This window comes from Oryzias latipes, chromosome 8 (genome assembly GCF_002234675.1).
Source record: "Oryzias latipes chromosome 8, ASM223467v1".
Lineage (NCBI taxonomy): Eukaryota > Metazoa > Chordata > Actinopteri > Beloniformes > Adrianichthyidae > Oryzias > Oryzias latipes.
Window position 1 is genome coordinate 25,992,872 of NC_019866.2, and position 23,338 is coordinate 26,016,209.

Sequence of the window (23,338 nt, forward strand, 5' to 3'; positions counted from 1 at the left end):
CAGCGGCACAGGTGAGCCCACACAGCGAGACACAGGTGAGCCCACACAGCGAGACACAGGTGAGCCCACACAGCGAGACACAGGTGAGCCCACACAGCGAGACACAGGTGAGCCCACACAGCGGCACAGGTGAGCCCACACAGCGAGACACAGGTGAGCCCACACAGCGGCACAGGTGAGCCCACACAGCGGCACAGGTGAGCCCACACAGCGGCACAGGTGAGCCCACACAGCGGCACAGGTGAGCCCACACAGCGGCACAGGTGAGCTGACACAGCGGCACAGGTGAGCCCACACAGCGGCACAGGTGAGCCCACACAGCGGCACAGGTGAGCTGACACAGCGGCACAGGTGAGCCCACACAGCGAGAGCTTCTCCAGAGCCCACACAGCGGCACAGGTGAGCCCACACAGCGGCACAGGTGAGCCCACACAGCGGCACAGGTGAGCCCACACAGCGGCACAGGTGAGCCCACACAGCGAGACACAGGTGAGCCCACACAGCGGCACGGGTGAGCCCACACAGCGAGACACAGGTAAGCCCACACAGTGGCACAGGTGAGCCCACACAGCGGCACAGGTGAGCCCACACAGCGGCACAGGTGAGCCCACACAGCGGCACAGGTGAGCTGACACAGCGGCACAGGTGAGCCCACACAGCGGCACAGGTGAGCCCACACAGCGGCACAGGTGAGCTGACACAGCGGCACAGGTGAGCCCACACAGCGAGAGCTTCTCCAGAGCCCACACAGCGGCACAGGTGAGCCCACACAGCGGCACAGGTGAGCCCACACAGCGGCACAGGTGAGCCCACACAGCGAGACACAGGTGAGCCCACACAGCGGCACAGGTGAGCCCACACAGCGGCACAGGTGAGCCCACACAGCGGCACAGGTGAGCCCACACAGCGGCACGGGTGAGCCCACACAGCGAGACACAGGTGAGCCCACACAGCGGCACAGGTGAGCCCACACAGCGGCACAGGTGAGTCCACACAGCGGCACAGGTGAGCCCACACAGCGGCACAGGTGAGCCCACACAGCGAAACACAGGCGAGCCCACACAGCGGCACAGGTGAGCCCACACAGCGGCACAGGTGAGCCCACACAGCGGCACAGGTGAGCCCACACAGCGGCACGGGTGAGCCCACACAGCGAGACACAGGTGAGCCCACACAGCGGCACAGGTGAGCCCACACAGCGGCACAGGTGAGCCCACACAGCGGCACAGGTGAGCCCACACAGCGGCACAGGTGAGCCCACACAGCGGCACAGGTGAGCCCACACAGCGGCACAGGTGAGCCCACACAGCGAGACACAGGTGAGCCCACACAGCGGCACAGGTGAGCCCACACAGTGAGACACAGGTGAGCCCACACAGCGGCACAGGTGAGCCCACACAGCGAGACACAGGTGAGCCCACACAGCGAGACACAGGTGAGCCCACACAGCGAGACACAGGTGAGCCCACACAGCGAGACACAGGTGAGCCCACACAGCGAGACACAGGTGAGCCCACACAGAGGCACAGGTGAGCCCACACAGAGACACAGGTGAGCACACACAGCGGCACAGGTGAGCCCACACAGCGAGACACAGGTGAGCCCACACAGCGAGACACAGGTGAGCCCACACAGCGAGACACAGGTGAGCCCACACAGCGAGACACAGGTGAGCCCACACAGCGGCACAGGTGAGCCCACACAGCAGTGCAGCAGCACAATGATCTACATGATCAAGAGGCAGGGGCTTGTAAGGTTTAGAGGCATTTGCCCCACCTTGGGTGGAGCGGTCAGCGCGTTGGCGCAGCCTTCATAGGCATTGTACATGAGCTTCTCCAGGTTTTCCAGGTACTGCAGCAGCAGAGTAAGGCGGAGCTGGTTGGAGTGGTGACCGTCTCCATCGCCTCCAGAACCGGCCCAGGCCCCAAGGTCCTGCTCAGGATTCAGACAGTATGCAGCTAAATTCCGGATGATCCCTGAAACACATAGATGGGAATAAACCATACTGAAGGGGGGTCCTGACACAACGGCATTGCACTTGACCCCCCAACGCTCAGTCTCCTACCTTCGATGGTCTGAAAGGTGTCCTGGGCCCTGCCCAGAGGGGTGCGGAGTTTGGACAGCACGGTGAACTGTGCAGCCTCCCACACTGCCCACTGCCACAGAACCGCCTCTGTTTTAAGAAGAGCCCACGGCACCAGGTCCAGTCTGCTGCTGTCGGACCCCCCCCGGCAGTCCCGCCTCTCCAGGCGCTGGCAGCTGTGGTACAGTCGCTCCAGCCACGGGTCCTTGCTGCAGACAGAGATTTTAGGAAACCGGAATTCTGGCTCCAGCAGCAACCATCACTGACGGTTCTGTGCGGTGGTTCTGTTCAGTTGACTAGTTGAACAGTACCTCATCACCCTCTCTATACTTGGTTTCTGTTAAACTCTCTTCTGGGGGAAATTCAAGCCTTTTGAGGCGTTTTTAAAAGATAGTTCCCTTCCTTTGTTCTGTTTTCAAACACTTTGCATTTCTAATGAGTATTTGATTTGCTTTAATGTGAAGCACTTTGTGCTTCAACACCAATGTGTAGCACTAAACAAACACATTTATTGCAGGAAGAACCTCCCAAAAAGACAGATTAAATCCACAAAGTAGGGTTCTAGATGTTTTAAGGCTGTAAAACACTTTGCTTTTTACTGGTGTTAGAAAATGAAAAAGATCCGATCGCGACTGAAGATTTATGCAACGTGCTGCATCTCTGTACAGAAAACACGACACAGATGAGATTGATTGACAAGGTCAACAGCCATTTAGGACGCAGAACACAGTCCTGTTTAAAAAACAGCGAGGCTGTGAAGGTTGAACTGCTATTTAACAAGGAAACACCATCATCAAAACCCTTAGTCTGCTAGCTTAGCATGCATCCATCTTTTCCACCCACTTTCTCCTGCTTTGTGTCAAATGTTAAGTTATTCCTCTGCCTCCTTCAGTCAACGATGGCCTTATAATTCAATGGACTTCTCTGACGGGAACTCTGCATCAAGGTCCGTTCCAAACTCCGGACCATCGGGCTTCCTCTCTGAACCCATGAAATGCTGCGGCTGTGTCCCGTGCCCGGCTGAGCGTACCCTCCTCGGTGGAGGACTCCGTACAGGATGAAGCTGATGAGGTCGCTGAAGTCCTGCGGGTGGAAGGTGGTGCTGTGTGCTCGGCTCATCAGGTGGCCAATAGCCAGAGAAATGTGCCTGGTCTCAGGCACGCTGTGGTTGCTGTTCAAGCAGAGGAACAACACAGCTTCAGTCTCCAACCTGCAGGGATGCATCCATCAGGAGATCAGGTCTTACCTCAAGGCTACATCCAGGGGGATGGTCCTGAATAATTTGGCAAAGGCCTGCCTCACTCTGACCGTGGAATGAACCAGCTGGACTCTGCACACATCCACACACCTGATGGACACAAACAGTCAGCTTCAGAAACAAATGCATGGATTAGGTGAAAGAAAGCAGAAAAACCTTCTCTTTTACTCGTTAAAGGTTTCAATATTAGTACATAACAACTTGTTATTTTAGATGTTGGATACTATGACGCATCCCATGTAATTATCAGACGAGTTTCCTCCTCAGGAAGCTGGGAGTGCCCTTAACATTAGTGAGAGGTTCTCTAGAGCCGTTAGGAGCTCAGATCAGAGGTTGATCCTCCACATCAGTAAAGCTCTCCTGTTCCTCCTAGACGCCTCCCTGAGGAGGTACTGTGCGCCTCTGGGTTCATGCAGCACAACTGGGGGGTGTTTCTGACAGACTGCTGCCCTTTGACCTGGCTCCAGATAAGTGGGAGAAGATGAGTTCATTAGTCTTGAGAGGTTGCATGAGATTTCTAGAAACCCTGTTAGAAGAATTCATATGACTCTAGAGCCTTTGCACCTGAACAGAAAGCTCTAAAATTTGGAGGGTCACTGTAAACGGTAGAAGAGCTGTAATGAAGTGAACATGAAACATTAGGAAGTATTTGGTCATATCTGGTTCTTTTGATGGCCACATCTGGCTCACAGACAAACCTTTAATTATAAAAAATAAAAAAAAAGTTTCATTAGACCAGTCCTTCCCAGGTGCGATGCAATGCTTGCCACTGCAGCGTGTTAGTATTGCTGTACTGACCATGTTTGGCTCCACGTCTGCATGTGAGCAGTCTTTCTCACATGTAAAGAACATTCAGACCTATGATCACGTTTAACGGATGGACGTCTCAACGCCTGCGTGAAGCTGAGACTCACCACGTATCAACCAGACTAGACCATCAGCAGAACCACCATGCAGCACCAGAATCACATTCATGCTAGAAATACTCATTTATTAGCAACAGCATAATGTAGCGTCCCGTTCCCACACTGAAGCACGGAGACTTAACCTCTTTTAGGGTTCTTTAGTCTGGTTACTGCAGACCGTAACCAACGCCGTACAACCAATCAGGAACTCCTGAATCTCTCCCACCAAGAGAGAGCGCTCCCGCAACTTTCAGCCCTCCTATTCCCTTATTTGGCCCATAGCTGAACCCCATTGGTCCAAACTCCCTAACAACAGGCTGAGCGACAGAACTGAGGGCCAATCAGCATCTCTGCATGATGCGTTCAATGAACTCTGGAACTTAGAACGTGACCCAACAGCCGCCCAGTTAAACTCAGTCCACTACAATAATAATGTTATTAAAAAGAATCCACAGACTTATTGTACTTTAAAAGTGTTGAAATGACATAAAATGCACACATTCACTTGTACTTTTAGCTTTAAACATATTGTATGGCTCTCACGAAATTACATTCAAAAACATGTGGCGTTTATGGCTCTCTCGGCCAATGAGGTTCCAGACCCCTGGTCTAGTCCATTCTTGGTGTCATTATTTTATCTGATGCTTTACATTGAACCCTTTAACACTGGAGCTGTCCCCAGCAACAGGAAACACTCTTTTAGCACTCTTCCTCTTCAACCATTTTACGTTTAACCAAATTCCAGCAGATCCACAACAGTAAAGTGCTGCGATTCAGCATAACACTGAGCCACAGCTCCGGTGTTAAAGGGTTAGAACGCCGTCACAGGCTTTCATTGGGGCAGTAAACTGAATAGTTCTTCCACCCCCCCCTTAAAGAGCAGGGCTCAGAGGCGGGGCAGCAGCGATGGAGCTCACCTCTGCAGCAGCTCAGAGGACAGCCATGGCAGGAGGAGCTGCAGGCTCAGGCAGCTGTGGAGGCTCACGCCGTTGTCTTCATGCAGGGCTGTCGGGACAGAAAGAAGCAATGCCTCACTGTGACCTGGACAGCGGAAGAGTCCTGCCTCACTCACCGTTATCCAGCAGGCCTCTGCAGAACTTGTGAAAGGAGGGGAGGGAGAAGAGGGGGCTGTAGGTGTCTGACTTCACCATCAGTAGAGAGATCTCCTGAGCCCAGGTCAGCAGGAGCCTCCTGAAAAAGCCAGAGCAGGAGTCCACCGCTAAAGTCTCGCTCAGAGTTTGAGAAAGAGCAAGAACACTTCTATGGAAATACTAGGTTTCTGGCTGGTACTGTAGTACTTCTACTCCCTTTACAGCTGAATGGCTGACTGCTTTCACCTCCTTTGATTCACAGCAGAAACAATATACAGCAATGAGTTACTCAGAAACAAAAGTAGAGATTACAACATGTGTGTATGTTTTATAAGACAGAAACTGCTTTTTACATGAATACCATGTCAATCATGAAGTACTGATTTCGATGAAAGAGCAGACAACAATGATTATACTTTGAAAGGTGCAGGGGGTTCAGAGTCATTAACATTTGACACCTGATCCCTTTAAGGGCCAGCGTGATGACCGAACCGCCTTTACCATCACGCAGAAGGGTTCCTACAACCAACACTATGGCAGCTGCTCCTGCAGCATCAGCTCCACACCAATGTGCTTCTGCCACCGTACTGATGAAACACCCAAAATAGGAAAAGTCCTGAAGGTCAGCTGTTGGTTTCAAAATCCTCCTGCAGTTTTTATCATTCATGCCCTCCCAGCCCTTCCTGAACAAACACCATTACTATGAAGTTACAGTGAGGCAAAAAGGATTTGTTTCCTGTTTTTTCCTCATCCTGTCCAACAGCTGAGCAAGCACATCAGAGCTGAAGGCCTCTTGTGATGGACAGATTGTACACGCCTCCTCACAGATCTCCTCTAGATCAGTCAGGTTTCTGGGCTGTGGCTGAGAAACTCAGAGATTTTCTATTGGGTTGAGGTCTGGAGACTGGCTAGACCACTCCAGGACCTTGATTGGTTACGAAGTCACTCCTTGGTTCTCCTGGCTGTGGGCTTCAGGTCATTGTCATGTTGGAAGACCCAGCCACGACCCGCCTTCAATGATCTAACTGAGGGAAGGAGGTTGGTCTCCAAAATCTGCCCAGGCATGGTCCGGTCATCCTGGTCCGGGGGGGGGACAGCTGTTTGACCACCGGGGGACAGTCTACCAGCTGTCCCCAACTTACCCCCCTTCCTCATACAACCTCATATTAGGGTGAGGGGGTGGGGGGTTTAGGTTTTCGCTCATCCTTTGAATTTTAATCCGTGTGGTCAGTGCTTTTTCTGAACGGAGCCGGAAAGAAGCCAGGATTAGCAGTATGCTGACACGGGCTAACGACATTAGCTTTGGGAGGCGCTGCAATCTGCATCCTGGCTGCACGCAAATATGTGGGAATAACATCAGCCTTTATTTAGTCAGGACACGACTGGAAACACAAATCCACGTGATTGTTTGAACGGTTTCTAAGGACTGAGCCACATTTCTACTTTAAAGCTTAAAACGCCCCAAAGCGCTGTGTGTGTGCAGACGGTCCGAGCTCTGCTCAGACACACACTTTTAGACCCGGTTCTGAGTTCGGTAGCTCGTACCCCTAGAGCTGCGGGACGGATCGCAGTCTTAAATCTTCCACACATACCGCTCATGTAACAAAGCATCCCCCCCCCCCTTCCCCAAACACAAAGCTGCAAGTCCGCACTCCACCGGTCCACTTGACTAGTTAAGTGCGGGAGCGGACTACTTCTTTTCTATTTTGTTTGTTACTTTTTTTGTTAAAGTCACTTCCCTCAGTTTAGACTGGATCATCGTGGATGAGTCATTAGTTGGGAAATAAAATAAATAAAGTAATAAAGTAAAATAACGAATAGCAATTATATAAGAACGAAGATTTTAAAAATAGCCCCCCCCCCCCCGACGATATCATCGCAGCAAACATCATCAACGGCCAATTTAGGGGACATCGCCCAACCCTAATTTGCACCTTAGACATGTAGGGCCCTTGGTAGGGGGGGTGCTTGGACATCACTGCCAGCAAGCAGTAGATGTCCTCCCAGCACCCTACCTCACAATTTTAACCGAACCTTAGACATTTAGGGCCCCTTGGTGGGGAGGGTGAGGGGAGATCACTGTGAGTAATCAGGAGATGTCCCCTCAGTGCCCTACCCGCCAATTTTAACTGCACCCCCCTTAGTACACACACCCCTTCCCCCTCAATATATACATCCCAACATAAACACACACACATGCACACACACCCTCTCAAACACACGCACACACATTTTGCAAGGCAGGTGGGACCTAAGACCATCTGTCCCCTACCCCTTCCCTGGTGGGCGGTACGGGGCCCTTGGCAACGGCTGCCGTATCCCCTGGGTGCCGGTTTCCTGGGCCCGGCGGTGCTCTCTCCGCTCGGGGGGGGGGGGGGGTTGTTCACATCACACCTGAGCCGGGGGTGTCCGTGTCCCTGGGAGTGGGTTCTGGTCCTTGCCCCTGAGCGCTGGGCCCCGCCAAATTTCCAACTGTGGCCGAGCCTGGTCGGGCCATGTTTACAACACCCCTTGTGGGCCCCCTTTTTCCCCGGGGTGCCCCCCTCCTGGGCGGGGGCGGCGGGCCCCTGCCTTGCTCCTCCCTGGGCCAACCGTGGGCCGGGTGGGTGGCTGCCTGGAGTGCGGAGCGGGTCTCCCTTGGGGGGGTCCTGGCTCGTACCTGATTAAAGACTTAGCATCTCCCTGAGTTTTGGTTCTTCCCACAAAACATCGGTAATGAATTCAGATTCTTGGCAGAGTATGCTGAAGCCAGAGCTGGTTGAACTCCTGGGGGGTGATGGGGTGCTCGTCTGGGGCTGTGGGCGCCCTTCTCCGGTGGGGCCCTGCGTTGGGCTCTCCCGGCGCGGCGGGGGGGCTGCTCTCCTGGTTGGGCTGGGGCGGCGCTCTCTTTCCCCCCACGCCTCCCTGCTCTCTGGCTCTGGGGGCCTCGCGGCGGTCCTGCTGGCCCTGGCCTGGGTGGCGGATTTGGTCGCCCGGGGAGCGGTTGTTCCCTGCCTGCTCCCGTGTGGCGTTGGGGGGGTTCCGGCGGGGGTCTTGGTGTGGGGATGGCTGTGCACTCTCCTTCCTTCTTTACAAATTCCTCCATCCATTTTAGAAGAACATAAACACTCACCTGAGCACAGGTGTTAGCTCACCTTTGCACTAACAGTTTGCGTGATAGAAAGATTGAAATATTTCACACTAGTTGGTTTGAAGGCATAAGTATGCGTGTGAACACTATCTGTTTTGTGTACATGTCGACGTGGACATTTTTGCAGCTAGCAGGTGTGTTTATAACATTTGAGTGTGTGTGTGGACAGGCCCCGCCCCTTTTTGTACTACATTTGAACCTTACCGTAATGATAAACAACCAGTAAACTTGTTGCTTTATGCTGCTTCATGGTCTTATCCCCCCCCCCCCCCCCCCCTCCCGTCCTATTATCACCCCCTACCCCCCCCCCTCTCTAACATCCCTCTCTCTTCTTCCCCTCTTTCCTTTTCCGTCCGGTCCAACACCAAAGATTTTCAAACATGATTGAAATTAATAAAGTTTGGCCTCAATTACAAAAGGGGTTTATTCAGACATACCTTTGGTTTGTCTGAAGATGAATAACCCCTCTTGTTAAAGCAAAATATGTCCAACACAAGAGGCCCTCAGCTCTCATCTGTCTGCCCAGCTGTTGGACAGGACAAGCTAAAAAAAAAAAAAAAAAAAACTAAAAAAAAGAAATCCCACCAGGTGAGATCCAGTCCGAGGATGATTGACAGTCGTGTTGAGCTTCTTCCATTTTCTAAGAATTACTCCAAAAGTGGATCTTTTTTCACCAAGCTGCTTGGTAAATGCCCCATAGCCCTTTGGAGCTATGGGACAACATTCTAGACCTCTCGTGGAGGTCTAGAATGTTGTCTCCGGTGTCTTTGGACAGCTCTTTGGTGTTTCTCATGTTAGTCGGCTTCTTACTGATTGTATGGGGTGGACAGGTGTCTTTATGCAGGTAACCACCTCAAACAGGTGCTTATAATTTAGGAGAATAAGTGGACTATGTAAAGGTGGACTAACTGGTCTTTGAGGGTCCGAATTCTAGCTGATTAGTCAGGGGTTCAAATACTTTACTGTATGTTAGTGGCACCAAAAACAAAATAAAAGTCAGTTTCAGATCAAAATGCCTTAGACTGCAGACAAAATGTTCAGTAAAAAAAAACCTCTACTAAATGTTTGCTTTCAAAACACTTAAAGTGTTGCTTCTGAAATCCTGTTAAACTCTCTGTTGCTGCTGAAACTCCAGCAGGTTTGTCCTCCACTTCTGTCTGGATGCTGTCAAAAATCCTCAAACTGCTCCATCAATAGAAAGACATGAATTACCGGTGTGTGTGTGTGTGTGTGTGTGTATCATGTGCTCTGGTGTATCTCGTGTGCGGACAGAAGAGGAGGAGCATTGAGAAATAAAAATATAGTCACCAAAAGGAATACTAATAAACATGATTATGGGGGGCCAACAGGGCTACTCGCCACATCCCTCCAAGTTTCCCTCGCCAAACAGACAAAGGGACCTCAAAATTGGCGACTGGCAAATGTTCATGTTGTCCCTGGAGTTCAGCGGTTCTACTTTGAGGAATTTTTCCATTTGGAGCACATTTGGCTTTATAAACTGATTCCAGGATTGCTTTTGTAACTTTGTAACTTGTTCCATCCTTATATTTCAGTAAAACAAGATGTCCCCCTGACCCCTTCTGAAATAAAAAACAAAAACACGGGAGCTCTGAGAACTAATGAGCTTCTTTAGGGCCCAAAAGAACCAAAGGTAGACTGGGGGGTCAGTCGCAGAACGCTGTGTGTGCATGAGCAAACCTGGCCTCGGGTTGGAGGTGTTCCTTGGACAGCAGACCTCCCAGCAGGCTTAGCAGCGTGCTGAAATGCTTCTTTGTCGCCGTGGTAACAGTGCTGATGACAGCACCATCGAACAGCGAAGGAGAGGATGACGACAGGCTGGATGAGATGAAATGATCGTGCCTGCAAAGAAAAAGAGAGGATGAGATGTTGGAGGCAGTTCATCCTCAGGCCTGCAGCTTGGTTCTCCTCATGCAGCACATCGACCCTGCCTTCCATGCCGGTCGGTTCTGATGGAGAAGCTCTTCCAGATTCAAAGGAAGCTGCATTGAACCGATGACCCGTGTCCAGCTCTCTAATGTCATGGGACGCTGCTAATAAAGTTAAAAACATGATGGACTCGCGTTTGTTGTTATATTTAGAAAATGCCAGCTTTGGGATGGCTGAACCTCTTATTTTGTCGGATTCATATGCAACACCTTAAAGTCCTCCGATCATCTTCTGATCCAGTTTTCCCGGTGGTCTTTTCATTATGATGATGCTGTTTTTAGCTAAAACCCCAAAATCTGTGTCCTTTTCTGGACATGGCTTCTGCAGAGCAGCAGGAGTTCATTAGAATTTCATCACAGAGCTGTTTTCAATTTGTTTACACTCTCTCCTGCTACCTTACAGAAAATTGTGTTTTAAACATATTGTTGTAGCTTTTTAAGATAAAGAAAGTTAAGATGAAAACTGCATTTATTTGTATTTCTTTATTCAAATTTGGATGCATGAGGAGCCGGTGGAACCTGCTGTTTGAAAAAGCGCTTTTGTGATGCAGCAACTGAGACAAATAGATCCAAGAACGTCTTTGTTTTCCTGGAATCTGGATCTAAACTTTACGGCTGGATGGTGACGATATCGCTGCCCCACTAATGTAAGCCTACTGGGATCAGTGCTGTACATGAACAGCAACATGAACCCATCAGACCCAGTTTTCCTCCAAATGACAATGGTGTGAGGTCAACCACAGACCAAGTGGATCACAGGACACACTTCTGCTGTTCCTAAGCATGCAGGGTCTTCCCTTAGATGTGTGAGAACCCTTACAGATAAAGAAGGAAGCTTCTTACCGCGTGCAGTGAGAGTACAGCGAGTAGAGGACGGCGTACTGGACGGCAGGGTAGCACACAGCCAGTCCAGAGTGAACCACCGTTAGGTTGTGAGTCAGGAGCGCAAAGACCGTCGGTGACAAAGCCCACATCTAGACAAAGACATTTTCCAAAATCAAAGACATTTCTGGTTTTCATTGGTGAAAATGTTGAATGTCTTCAGACAGCATCTGTGTTGGAGCTCTGCGTACTGATCGTGAGCTTCATCATCTAATGGGGGTCTAACTTCCCCAGATCAGAGGCTTAGGTCAGGTTAGGCCTGAATTAGTCCCTCACCCCGATAAGGGAGTTCTTGGTGTTTCCAATGGTGGTTAGAGTGCTCAGATTGAAGAGGAGGATGAACTGAGCCTTGTCCAGGGGCAGGGATAGGGATGCAAACGCAGGGTGCTGAATGTTGAGACAGGGGCCAACGGGAGCCACTTTGGTGCCAAGGGGCTCCAGCCCCTCCATCAGGCTGGACAGAGCGCAGGCCATCTCTCCCAGCACCATCTTATAGGCCGCCTCCAGGGTGGGGATGTTTTTCAGGCTCAGCAGCGCCTGATAAACAGCGTGGACCGCAGCCATCACCTGTGGGGGACAGGAGGCCCAAACATGAACACCACCAATATTTCTGAAGAAGTAGCTCAAGCTCGAAGCCCTATCCTCATCGTCAGGGTGAAAAGAACCGGATTATATGTTTTACTTAGTTTTTTATCGTTTATCTCATTGATTAAAAACTATTCTAAGTATTTAACATTTCATTTCTAAATGAAAAAGAGCAGAAAGAAGCTTGAACTTATAATAATAAACCCTCAGCAGCATAAACATGTGTAACCAACATTCCTGATTAGATGATGAAAGTTGTAACACGGCCATTTTACCATTTCAATACATAAGGCATCGTATAAAAGCTAAGCACTTGTGGATTTTCATGCATTTATAAACAGCCCCCTTTGATAGAAACTCACGTTTCCATAGTCACTGTTCTGAATCTGGATGTAAAGTCATGCATAAAGGTGTCTGTTAAGACATTATTTGATAGTTAAATGTGGCTTAACTAGGCATTAACTACCATTAATAAAGGGTAATCTGTTTGTCTGACAGGAAGATAAGGAAGGGGCGGAGCTTGGAGGCCGCTGCCTGCGGATTGTAGTTCTTATGTCACACAAGCTTTTTCAAATGGCATTTTTTCCGTCTGCTCCCGATTCACAACAATTTGGACAGAGATACTCAGAAACACAGATTTAATCTTAATTTTTTGTATTCATGTCCTCTGTCATGAGGAAAATGCTACAAAGATGTTAAAACCCTCAAAAACACACAGTGGGTCTTTAAATAATTGCCCAAGAGTAGCTGGACTCCACGACCCCAAAGGGGATTCAGCGGGTTCTGAAGACGGATGGAAAAACCCTCATTTCACAATTTGTATCATAAAGACTTAATATATTCATAAATGAATAGTAAGCAATATTTACATCTATATACATTCATCCGGATTTCGCTTCCACAGATCTTATTTCGGTGCCTTTATTGAGTCTTCTGAATGGTTTATTTTCAAATATCCTAACTTCATTTTTAACTTTATTACCACACAGATTCAACAAAAGCAACAAAAACTGGTAGGTGATCGTTTCCATCTGCCATAGGATATCATTCATCGTCATAACGATAACGATATTATCAATCATAGTTGATGTTGGAAGCCCACCTCTTTCTCTGGGTGACATCGAAGATTCAGCAGCTTTGAGTCCGGAGCCAAAAGTTTTTCTACGAAGGACACAGGCAGCTTTGTGTTCACCTGATCCACAATCTGAAAGACAGAGCCAAGCTGCTGAGAAACTCCACTTTCACAAAGGAAGGACTGGGTGTCACCGATCATTTCCAGAATCCATTTGATTCACAATTTCCTTCGATTCTTTCAATCCCCTTGATTGGATTCAATTTAATGTTAAATTTACACAGTTTACACATTTAGACATTTGTGTGGAAATACATCAATAATCTATATATGTTTTAAGAATATTCCTATTAATATGATACAGTTCAGCTACTGTAAATATTAGCAGTGAAATAATAAAGCAGTGAAATGGTTAACAGCACACAGCGTTCCATGCTTTCTCCAACGTGCAGATCATTATGGTCTGTCTCTGCTGGAGGGCGTTTCCGTCTGGCCACTAGGTGGAGCTCTCCTTATAGTATTACACTTTATTCCAGAAGATTGAAGCAAAAAAATGGAGCTTTAGACCACAAATGGTTACTTTAAAAAATGTTTCTGTAAAAGAGTTTGGAAAATTCCTGCCTGTGAGTCTATAAAGCTGCTCATTTAGTCAGGAATGTACGTTTGGGTCCAAGAGTTAGCATTAGCCGTCCTATGGGAAATTCCATTATACGTTAGCATCAAGCTAGCTGATTTGGGGTTTACTGCTGTTTTTGCAGAAAGGAAAAGGCATAAAAGATCAATCTCTACTTTTATGGATCGATTATTGATTTTTTAAGTTTGGATAGATTCAGATCGATTAATTGATCTGATAAAAAAAAGTCCTGCAGAAAGACCGGTTCAGGTTACACACAAAAGGCACGTAGACAGTGGAACACCACGTCAGACTTTGGAGTATGCAAAGGGGGAAAAACAGCCTGTACCAGCGTGAGCAGACTAAGCACCGCCAGACTGTAGTCCGAGCCGCAGCCTCGGCAGCACTGCAGCTGGTCCAGGCCGTAGGCCAGGACGGCCTCCATCAGCTGACCGCTGGGCTCCAGGCTGGCGAGAAGCACCCCGACGCACTCGTTCCCCGCCGTGAGGACGACCTCGGAGAACTGGACCTGCTTGGCTGCTGTCAGACACGCCAGAACTCTGTTCAGAACCTGCATGAAGAAACAAAGCACCGTCGACCCGCTTACATGTGAATGATCCCGCATGAAACAAAAGAAAAGCACGAGACCAAGTTCCTACAGTGTGAGTTCATAACATGGGATCAGACCACGAACCCAGGATCATCGTCCTCATTTTTGTTCTCTTCTACAAGAATGATGGAAATCCTCATTTGAAATGAAGTGCCAGACCTGCCCAGTCTACACCGTCCACATGGCTGCTCCGGTCACACACCACAAACACACACACACACACACACACACACACTACGGGCGGCCGTGGTGCAGCGGTAAGGCGGTCGACTCATGATCGTAATATTGCAGGTTCGATTCCCGCCTTGCACGCCCATGTGTCGAAGTGTCCTTGGGCAAGACACTGAACCCCACCTTGCCTCTGGTGGGAGGTTGGCGTCAGTGATCAGCAGCGGAGCCGCCATCAGTGTGTGAATGTGTGTGTGAATGTGTGTGTGCATGGGTGAATGGGACTGTGACTGTAAAGCGCTATATAAGTAAACGCCATTTACACTACACACCACAAACCAAACACACACACACACACTACACACCACAAACCAAACACACACACACACACCCCACAAACCAAACACACACACACACACTACACACCCTACAAACCAAACACACACACACACCCCACAAACAAAACACACACACCACAAACCAAACACACACACACACACACACTACACACCACAAACCAAACACACACACACACTACACACCACAAACCAAACACACACACACACCCCACAAACCAAACACACACACACACACTACACACCCTACAAACCAAACACACACACACACCCCACAAACCAAACACACACACCACAAACCAAACACACACACCACAAACCAAACACGCACACACACTACACCACAAACCAAACACACACACACACTACACACCACAAACCAAACACACACACACACACACTACACACCACAAACCAAACACACACACACACACACTACACACCACAAACCACACACACACACACTACACACCACAAACCAAACACACACACACACACACACTACACACCACAAACCAAACACACACACACACTACACACCCTACAAACCAAACACACACACACACCCCACAAACCAAACACACGCACCACAAACCAAACACACACACCACAAACCATACACACACACACACTACACACCACAAACCAAACACACACACACACACTACACACCACAAACCAAACACACACACACACACTACACACCACAAACCAAACACACACACACACTACACACCACAAACCAAACACACACACACACTACACACCACAAACCAAACACACACACACACACTACACACCACAAACCAAACACACACACACACTACACACCACAAACCAAACACACACACACACTACACACCACAAACCAAACACACACACACACTACACACCACAAACCAAACACACACACACACACCACAAACCAAACACACACACACACTACACACCACAAACCAAACACACACACACACTACACACCACAAACCAAACTACACACCACACACACGGGCTCCTCATCAGCTTGGGAGTTCAAGCTGGTCATTTTTCCAGAATTTGTTCTACTTTCTAATAAATACAATTTATATTCTTTATTTTTCATTACAAATATAATACTGGCGGTGCAGGATTGACCTTTCGCTGTTTGTTGATTTAGAATACATATTTAAAGTTATGTAAAAGTAACTCCTGTTTCACTAATTTCAAATAATTTGTAAGAACTAATCAGAAAAATGTTCAAGGTAAAGTAAATAGTTATTTAATTGGTTATTTTTTGGATTAAGTAGTGAATAGTTATGACTTTTCAAAATAAATGTCCCGACGCTGGCCATCTTAACTATCAGTTCTTCCTATGGGGACACTTAAAGACCCCCTCCAATGCTAATGGTGTTTTTAACCTATTCTTCTAGCACTTTTCTCATGATGGGGGACATGTAGAAAATTAAAATCAAAACGGCTTTTTTGAGTTTATCTTTGTTCAATATTTTTATGAATCAGGATCGGCCGAGAAAATGCAGCCTAAAAAAGATCAAATTTGTGCTGCAGGTGCTACACTCTGCAGGCTACAAGCTCCCTGCTCCCTTCTAAACAAAAGCATGATGCGAAATGAAGGCAAGCTTATTACAGATCAACAGTCCCGCCCACAACTCAGAGGTGAATTTGTAATGAATGAATGAATTTGCAAATTTAATTCATTTTACGCGGAAATGGGTGGTTTTAGTCTAGTCCCAAACTGCCCCCACCCCCAAATCTCGCCATCTGAGCACACTGTGAAAACTGGACTTTGCATTGCTGCACACCAACACGCCACTGACTGAACATCTCGTGTACACTGAATGTCTAATTTAATGTCTTTACCTTTTTTTTGTCTTGTTTAGTTCTTGCTGTGATGCTGCACTTTTGGTTATTTATTTATTTATTTATTGGGCATTTATTTGGTGAATTGAACTGAGTGGCTGTTTTGCTCCAAACGTATTTTCGTTGTTTCACTGACAATGACAAATAAATCTTGTGTCTTGAAAACGACACAGATTTTTAGATTTAGGCTAAAATCAGCATCATCATCATCATGAAAAGATGACTGAGAACCCTTTAGAATAGAGGAAAATAAAGTTAAAGCGGGACTTTAAATGTTCCATTTCAGTGTTTTCTAATAAGAGCACCTCCCAGACATGACCCCCCAGGATCTTACGTCAGTTACGTAGACTTCAGTGATGGGGGGTCCTCTGAAAGGACTGAACCTCTCTCCGATGCTACGGACCACGGTGCTAAAGACCCTTAGCAGAGCCGCCAGCTTGGGCAGCGACACCGAAGGCGGAGGAATGTCTTCCTCCCCGCCTTCCTCCAACGTCCCATGGCTCAGATCCTAAACAGAGCAGAGTGGGTCAGACTGAAGCTGTCAGCTGTGGCAGAGAGCATGCAAGAGCCTCACCTCTGCATATGCCTCCATGTCCTCCAGGAACTGCCCCAGCAAGGTGGTGGAGAAGGTCAGGTCAGCCACCCAGAACTGCTCAAGACTCTGCAGCCAGCCTAAAGGAGAAGGGGAGGTCTGTGAACGCACCATCCCTCAGGAACCATCTGATACCAGGAAAAGGCAGGAGTGCACAAAACCAGGAAACGTCAGAAATGTCTGAACCCAATCCCACTTTAAAGTTTCAGAATCTACGTCTAGCAGTTGGACCTTCAATTTGAGATCAACTTTGCTGTTTGAGGAAACGACATTTAGGCTGCTCCACATCGTGGTACAGGGCTCAAAGACCAACATCACGGAGTTTGATGGAGAGCAGAGGCTGCTAATGGTTTTTAAAGGAAACACCTCCTGCTCCATGTTTGCTGGTCATATGGATCACAGGTTCACCTCTGGATGGGTTCTGACAGAACTTTGGTCCGGTCCAAAAGCAGTCCTCTTCCCTATTAGAACCCGCATTAGCTCATCCTCCAGCAGCAGCTCTGATCTTCTTCAGTGCTCTGACCTTTCTGAACTATTCCAATGTGAGAAGACTTTGTTCACCAAAAAGTTTTACTTGATTAAAGACCCACTCCAGTCTCACTCTGATCTGTTTTTAAAGCGTCCCCAGTCGTATTTTGATGATGATGATGCCGTTTTGAGCTAAAACCCAAATATCTGTTTTGATTTTTAGGACAGTTTCTGCAGAGCAGCAGGCATTCATTTGAAAGTCACCTCTTGAATTGTGGGGAGGACTGTTGGCGTGGAGTAAGCCCGCCTCCACTTCCCATCAAATGGCAGCAATATCAGATCTATCCAGCTCTACAGTTCTGATCCAGATTCCAGCTCAGACCATGAAAACAAAGACGTTCATGGATCTGTTGGTCTGTAGGTGGATGATCAGAAAGGGGCGGAGCCAGGAGACTGTGGCCCCACCCATTGTAGTTTGTTTATAATAATTGTAAGGCTATGTTCACACCGCAGGGTGAAACGACCCAATTGAGATTTTTTTGCCCCTATGCGACCTGTATCTGATCTTTTCGTGACAGTCTGAACGACACGTATCCCATCTTTTGAAATGCGACCTCCGTCTGACCGGCCAGGCCACATGAATCGGATCCGTACGTCATCGATACGCTACAAAAGTCATAATTCTGCATTGAAGTAGGCGGGAACTAGAACATAAACATCAACCATGGTGGACGATGCTGCTGAAACCAGTCAGTGGAAGGGAAGTGAGGTCAGCGATTGGATTCATATTTGGGGTGACAGCTCTATTAAGGCCAAACTCCAGGGCTCTGATCGCAACCGGGCGTTTTTTGAAAATATTTCCAGCGAAATAGTCGAGCGTGGTGTTGAACCTTTCCTAGAGTTACTTTTTTTCTCCCTTTCCGACCGTGGTCAGAAGCGCGGGGGACCAAAGGCGGATCCTCCTTCGAGGTTCACTTCCCCGTTGGGACCCTCAGATTCTCCAGGGCGGGTGAATAAAGAGTCAATAGCATTTATTCTGGGGGAAACCTTCTTTAATTACTGTTCTCCTTCCTCCATAACACACAACATGAATGCGCGCCCTCACTACCCCCCTGTCACTCCCTCCTACGCTGCACGCGCTCTCTCCTCTCTCTCACACACGCACGCGCGTGGCCCCAGCACATACACATCCTCATTCCACAACAGTGGGTCCAGACCATCCTGGCTCCAATGCCTTCTTAAAATGAGAAGATTGTAATTGTGCTGCTCCTTTGTGAAAATGAATGTAATAATGCAAAAAGAGCTCCGCTGTTGACAACACTGTTGTTGACATCCATTGCTAACGTTAGCTACTTCCACAAACAACAGTGACGTCGTTCACCGTTGAGGACTCTTTTGCACATGCAGGTCACTTCTGGGTCATGTCACGGTCACACAGGAGATCACAAAAGTTCCATATAATTGGAAATGTAAACGGCCTTGCAAAAAAAAATACAGATTTTTTCAAAAAATCGGAATTGAGCATTAAGCCCTGCAGTGTGAACGTAGCCTTAAGGCCCGTACACACCGGGACGAATATTCGCCAGACGTTATTCGCCAGCGTCTTTCAACACGTTTTTTGTGTTCACACCCAGGCGATTTTCGCTGACGATGAGCCGAGTGAACATGCAATTTCCTTCCCTGACATTAGATGGCGCTTAATGTAAACAGAAATACTCCTGTACACAAAGTGGCGCTGTGCAACTTTACGCTTCTTAAAGTCGCTTTTCACTCAAAAGAAGAGAGCAAGTATTTACGCGCTTGTCAGAATCATAAAAAGAAAACATGAATATTTCAAGCACCACTAGCTCCAACTGGTGCTTGGTTCAGGGATATTTTAGAATGTCCGTCATTATTTCTTCGCGTCAGTGTAGAGGCTACTTGGCGTCTATCTTCTTCGCTGGTATGTGTGCTGAGCAAGGCAGTTTTGTGTTTGAGCGCACCCAAGTTGTGTTTTACTGTAACTTCAGAAGCTCCAGACACGTGTGCAAAAGCGCCGTTCTCATTGGTCGAATAGATTTCGACGCGAGGCGTTATAAAAAAAAAACCAACCCGAGGCGTTTTTTTTTTGACGCGCGGCGTTTTTACGCGTCGGTGTGCACACTCTCATTGGTGCCCTTTGTTTAGTCACGAGGCGTTAAACGTCGGCAAAAATCGCGCGCGAAATTCGTCCCGGTGTTTACGGGCCTTTAGAGTCAACATGTACCAACAGATGATCCGCGGACAAATGTAAAGCAACTATTGTCGTGTTATCAGATGGAAAAAAGAGTCCAGCTGTTTATTTGTTTACTTCTTACAGGCTTTTCTGAGTCTGATTACGCGGCACGCGCCCGACAGGCGCTGCTGTGACATCCTAACAGCTACCTTGTAGTTCCTTAGAAGAAATCTTAAAAACAATGTCCTGACACCACAACCATGAGACACAGCAACTCATTGAAATGTGGGTGGATGAATGCAGGCTCATTAAAAAAACATTTAACGTGATCCACATCACTACTCACTGTTTTCCTGACAATCTTTATGTCATAAACATTTATCACAACCTTCTTAGCCGTCGTCTCTTCAGTAACCGCCTTGCAGCACGTCTCCACCGGACCAAAGTAAAAAGTATTGAACCTGACATGGATACAGACGTTTAGAATTGATCAGCAAAATATAAAGTTTGAATGAACTATCCTGACAAGGACTGCAGAGAGCAGGACTTCCATAATTTCTGTCTGTAGTTGCTTTGCCCCACCCTCGTCATTCCTGGCCAGTGAGTGAAGAGATCTTTAGTCATGTGGTTTTGTTTACAAGCTTTGGTTTGAATCAGGAAAGGTCGCTTGACGGCAGTCTGAATACAGACCAAACACAAGGTTCAGGACTCGATCCAGAACAGATCAAGCAGACTGGGTCCGGAACAAACGCTTTTCCCACTCTGAACCACTCTTCCATATAATTGGAAATGTAAACGGTCTTGCAAAAAAAAAAAATCGGATTTTTTCTAAAAATTGGAATTGAGCATTAGGCCCTGCAGTGTGAACGTAACCTAAGTGTTCTCAGACGGCATTTTTCCTCTGCTCCTAAACCAACACTATATGAATAAAGAAATACTCTTGATTTTCCATATCCATGTCTTATATCAGCAAAAAAATGCTACAAGAAAACGTTAAAAAACCAAAAAATACCATTTTCGTTGGATTGGGTCTTTGAAATAAACTGCTGCGGTGGAGAAAATAAACTTGGGGAAATTCTGGACAAACTGAAGAGATGCATCCAGGAAACGTGTCCCTGAAGGTGGTGAAAGACTCAAAAACACCACAGACTAGGGTCGTGATGGCTAGGGATGGGTACCTAGCCCCGGTATTGAACGAGCCCCGGGGCCACATTCTTCAAGACCGCAGTATTGTTAAGATCTGACCTCAAAGGTTCTGCTATCGGTACTGGAGAAGTCGCTTTTTGTGTCCCACAGATATAAACGTTATCTGCCATATTTAACTCACCAAGTCAGTCAATTTTCCATTATTTAATGATGATATTAATTTCGCTATTCTCGCTGAAGAGGAGAGGTCTGTCTGGTATTTGTGTTCACGGGGGGCGGGGCTTTTGTTGAGACAGCACCTGGCGTGCGCACACAGGAACGCTACCAAAGATATACGATGGTGGAAAGAGCTAAACGTTCCAAAATGCGGCTCTTTCCTCCCTGAGCTGCGGCTCTGTGGTTTAGTGAGATAACTGTCATGTTCTCAGATTGTTATGGAGCCTTTAACACCGTCAGGTAGGGCGAGCGAGCAGGAGGAAGAGAGCAGCGTGAACGCGGAGGGGGCGTGTCTGCAGCTGTGAACGCCGACCAGAGTCTGTTATGGGATGGAAAGTTCTTCTAGAAAGACAGTCAGAGGTAATCTGGTAGAGGACACATGAACGCCCAGAAGAAAGCCTGTTTTTTCCTAGACTAAAACCCCCATTTCCATGTAGAATGAATTAAATTAGCGTCAGGGCGCCCCCACGATCCTGTCACCTTGCTGCTACGATGACCGTATGTTGAGCTGTCTGTATGAACATGTGGGGGGGGAACAACGAACAAGTAGAGGGCCGGGGGGCGGGCCTTAGACTCACTGCTTATGATTCCAGACAAACTAACTGCTGCTTCCTAATAAAAATAGTTATCCATAAAATTAATATAATTTATTGGGTTTACTGGATTTAAAGAAAATAAATAAATAGATGGAGTCTGCATCAAAGTGAATTTGTTTCCATCATCTCATTCATCTTAACTCTGGTGTTTGACAGACAGAAAAGTCTATTGTGGAAAATGGACAAAAGATCAAAGGAAACATCACGCTCATTAAGAATAAAAATTAAAATAAATAATTAAATAAATATCCTGACTGTATTTTGAACCAATACAAGAACTAAATGAACTATCACGATATATTGGCAAAAACATTTTTTCTAACACACCTACTGTTGCTCCCTGTGCTTTCATCTCAGTGGGAAACTGATCCAAATGTCTTTGAGAGGTTCAGGTTGCCGACCTCTGCTGTAGCACATCCACGTGCATTCCAGGTTTGTATTATCATGTATAAAGTAAAATGTTTTGTTAAAAAAAACAATGTTGCATAATGAGGAAATAAAACACTTCATGTTCTTAATTTGTTATTTATTTATTGTCCTCAAAAAGTATCGATAAGAGTATCGTAAAAATACTGGATCGATAAGCAGTATCAATAAGAGTAGTAGTACCGTTAAAACCTTAACGATACCCATCCCTAGTGATGGTTGACTGACATCACGATGGAGAGACACCATCTTGATGCCACGCCCCCGCCACGCTGCGAGTCGACACCATAAATTGGGGTTCTGATCGGATCAACGGTCAGATTAAAATCCAACCGTGTCCATGGGCCCAGAAAACCTTTTTCCGATTAGAACAAACGTTCACATGGTCACACTTTCATGAGCAGTAGTGATGAAAATACTGGAAGAGGAAATGAGTCCTGATGTAAACAAACTCAGCTGCCATAAACATTCATGCAGCAGCTCTGTAATATACGAGACGATCTTCTAAATGTGCTTTTATTAATGTGATGAATATTATGAAGCGGCTGTTCGCTCATCATTTTATTTTTAATCCGTGCTTTTTCTGTGGAAGAACGGAGCTGGAAGAAGGGTTCAGAGAGGCTAACACGTGCTAACAACATTTAGCCTTTGATGAACATAAATCCATGTGGGAAACGCTGCAATCTGCATCTTGGCTGAACGTAAATATGTGGAATAACATCAGCCTTTATGTAGTCGGGACACGACTGGAAACACAAATCCAGGTGATTGTTTGAACGGTTTCTAAGGACTGAGCCACATTTCTGCTTTAAGCTCACACACCGCCCCAAACTAGCCGCTGTGTGAGCCGACGGACCGAGCTCTGCCCGGTTCTACCGGGAGACCCGGTTCTCCTGAGTCCGGCTGCTTGTTCACATAGAGCTGCGGGACGGATGGCAGTCCGAAGTCTTCCACACGTAACAAAGCATCCTCCCCTCCCCTCAAACACAAAGCTATAAGTCCGGCTGCTCTGCTCAGAGACACGGTCCACCGGTCCACCTGGATCGACTACTTCTTTCTATTTTGTTTATTTATTTATTTTTTTTTGTTAAAGTCACTTCCCTCAGTTAATACTGATGAGTCATTAGCTGGGAAATAAAATAAA

At 47.4% G+C, this 23,338-nt stretch overlaps 1 protein-coding gene across 2 annotated transcripts in view; it reads right to left on the reverse strand.

Annotated features, from left to right (window-relative positions):
• smg1 (SMG1, nonsense mediated mRNA decay associated PI3K related kinase) overlaps window positions 1-23,338 on the reverse strand; it is an 84,340-nt gene that overhangs the window by 46,908 nt on the left and 14,094 nt on the right. For both annotated transcript variants that reach the window (XM_023957921.1, XM_023957922.1), the window contains exons 9-21: window positions 17,131-17,228; window positions 16,891-17,064; window positions 13,915-14,136; window positions 12,983-13,084; window positions 11,572-11,862; window positions 11,257-11,387; window positions 10,166-10,327; window positions 5,319-5,437; window positions 5,164-5,251; window positions 3,330-3,431; window positions 3,114-3,254; window positions 2,066-2,292; window positions 1,777-1,976 (exon numbers count right to left, since the gene is read on the reverse strand). In XM_023957921.1, the coding sequence (XP_023813689.1) occupies window positions 1,777-1,976; window positions 2,066-2,292; window positions 3,114-3,254; window positions 3,330-3,431; window positions 5,164-5,251; window positions 5,319-5,437; window positions 10,166-10,327; window positions 11,257-11,387; window positions 11,572-11,862; window positions 12,983-13,084; window positions 13,915-14,136; window positions 16,891-17,064; window positions 17,131-17,228 (2,057 nt within the window). The remainder of the gene's footprint in view (window positions 1-1,776; window positions 1,977-2,065; window positions 2,293-3,113; window positions 3,255-3,329; window positions 3,432-5,163; window positions 5,252-5,318; window positions 5,438-10,165; window positions 10,328-11,256; window positions 11,388-11,571; window positions 11,863-12,982; window positions 13,085-13,914; window positions 14,137-16,890; window positions 17,065-17,130; window positions 17,229-23,338) is intronic.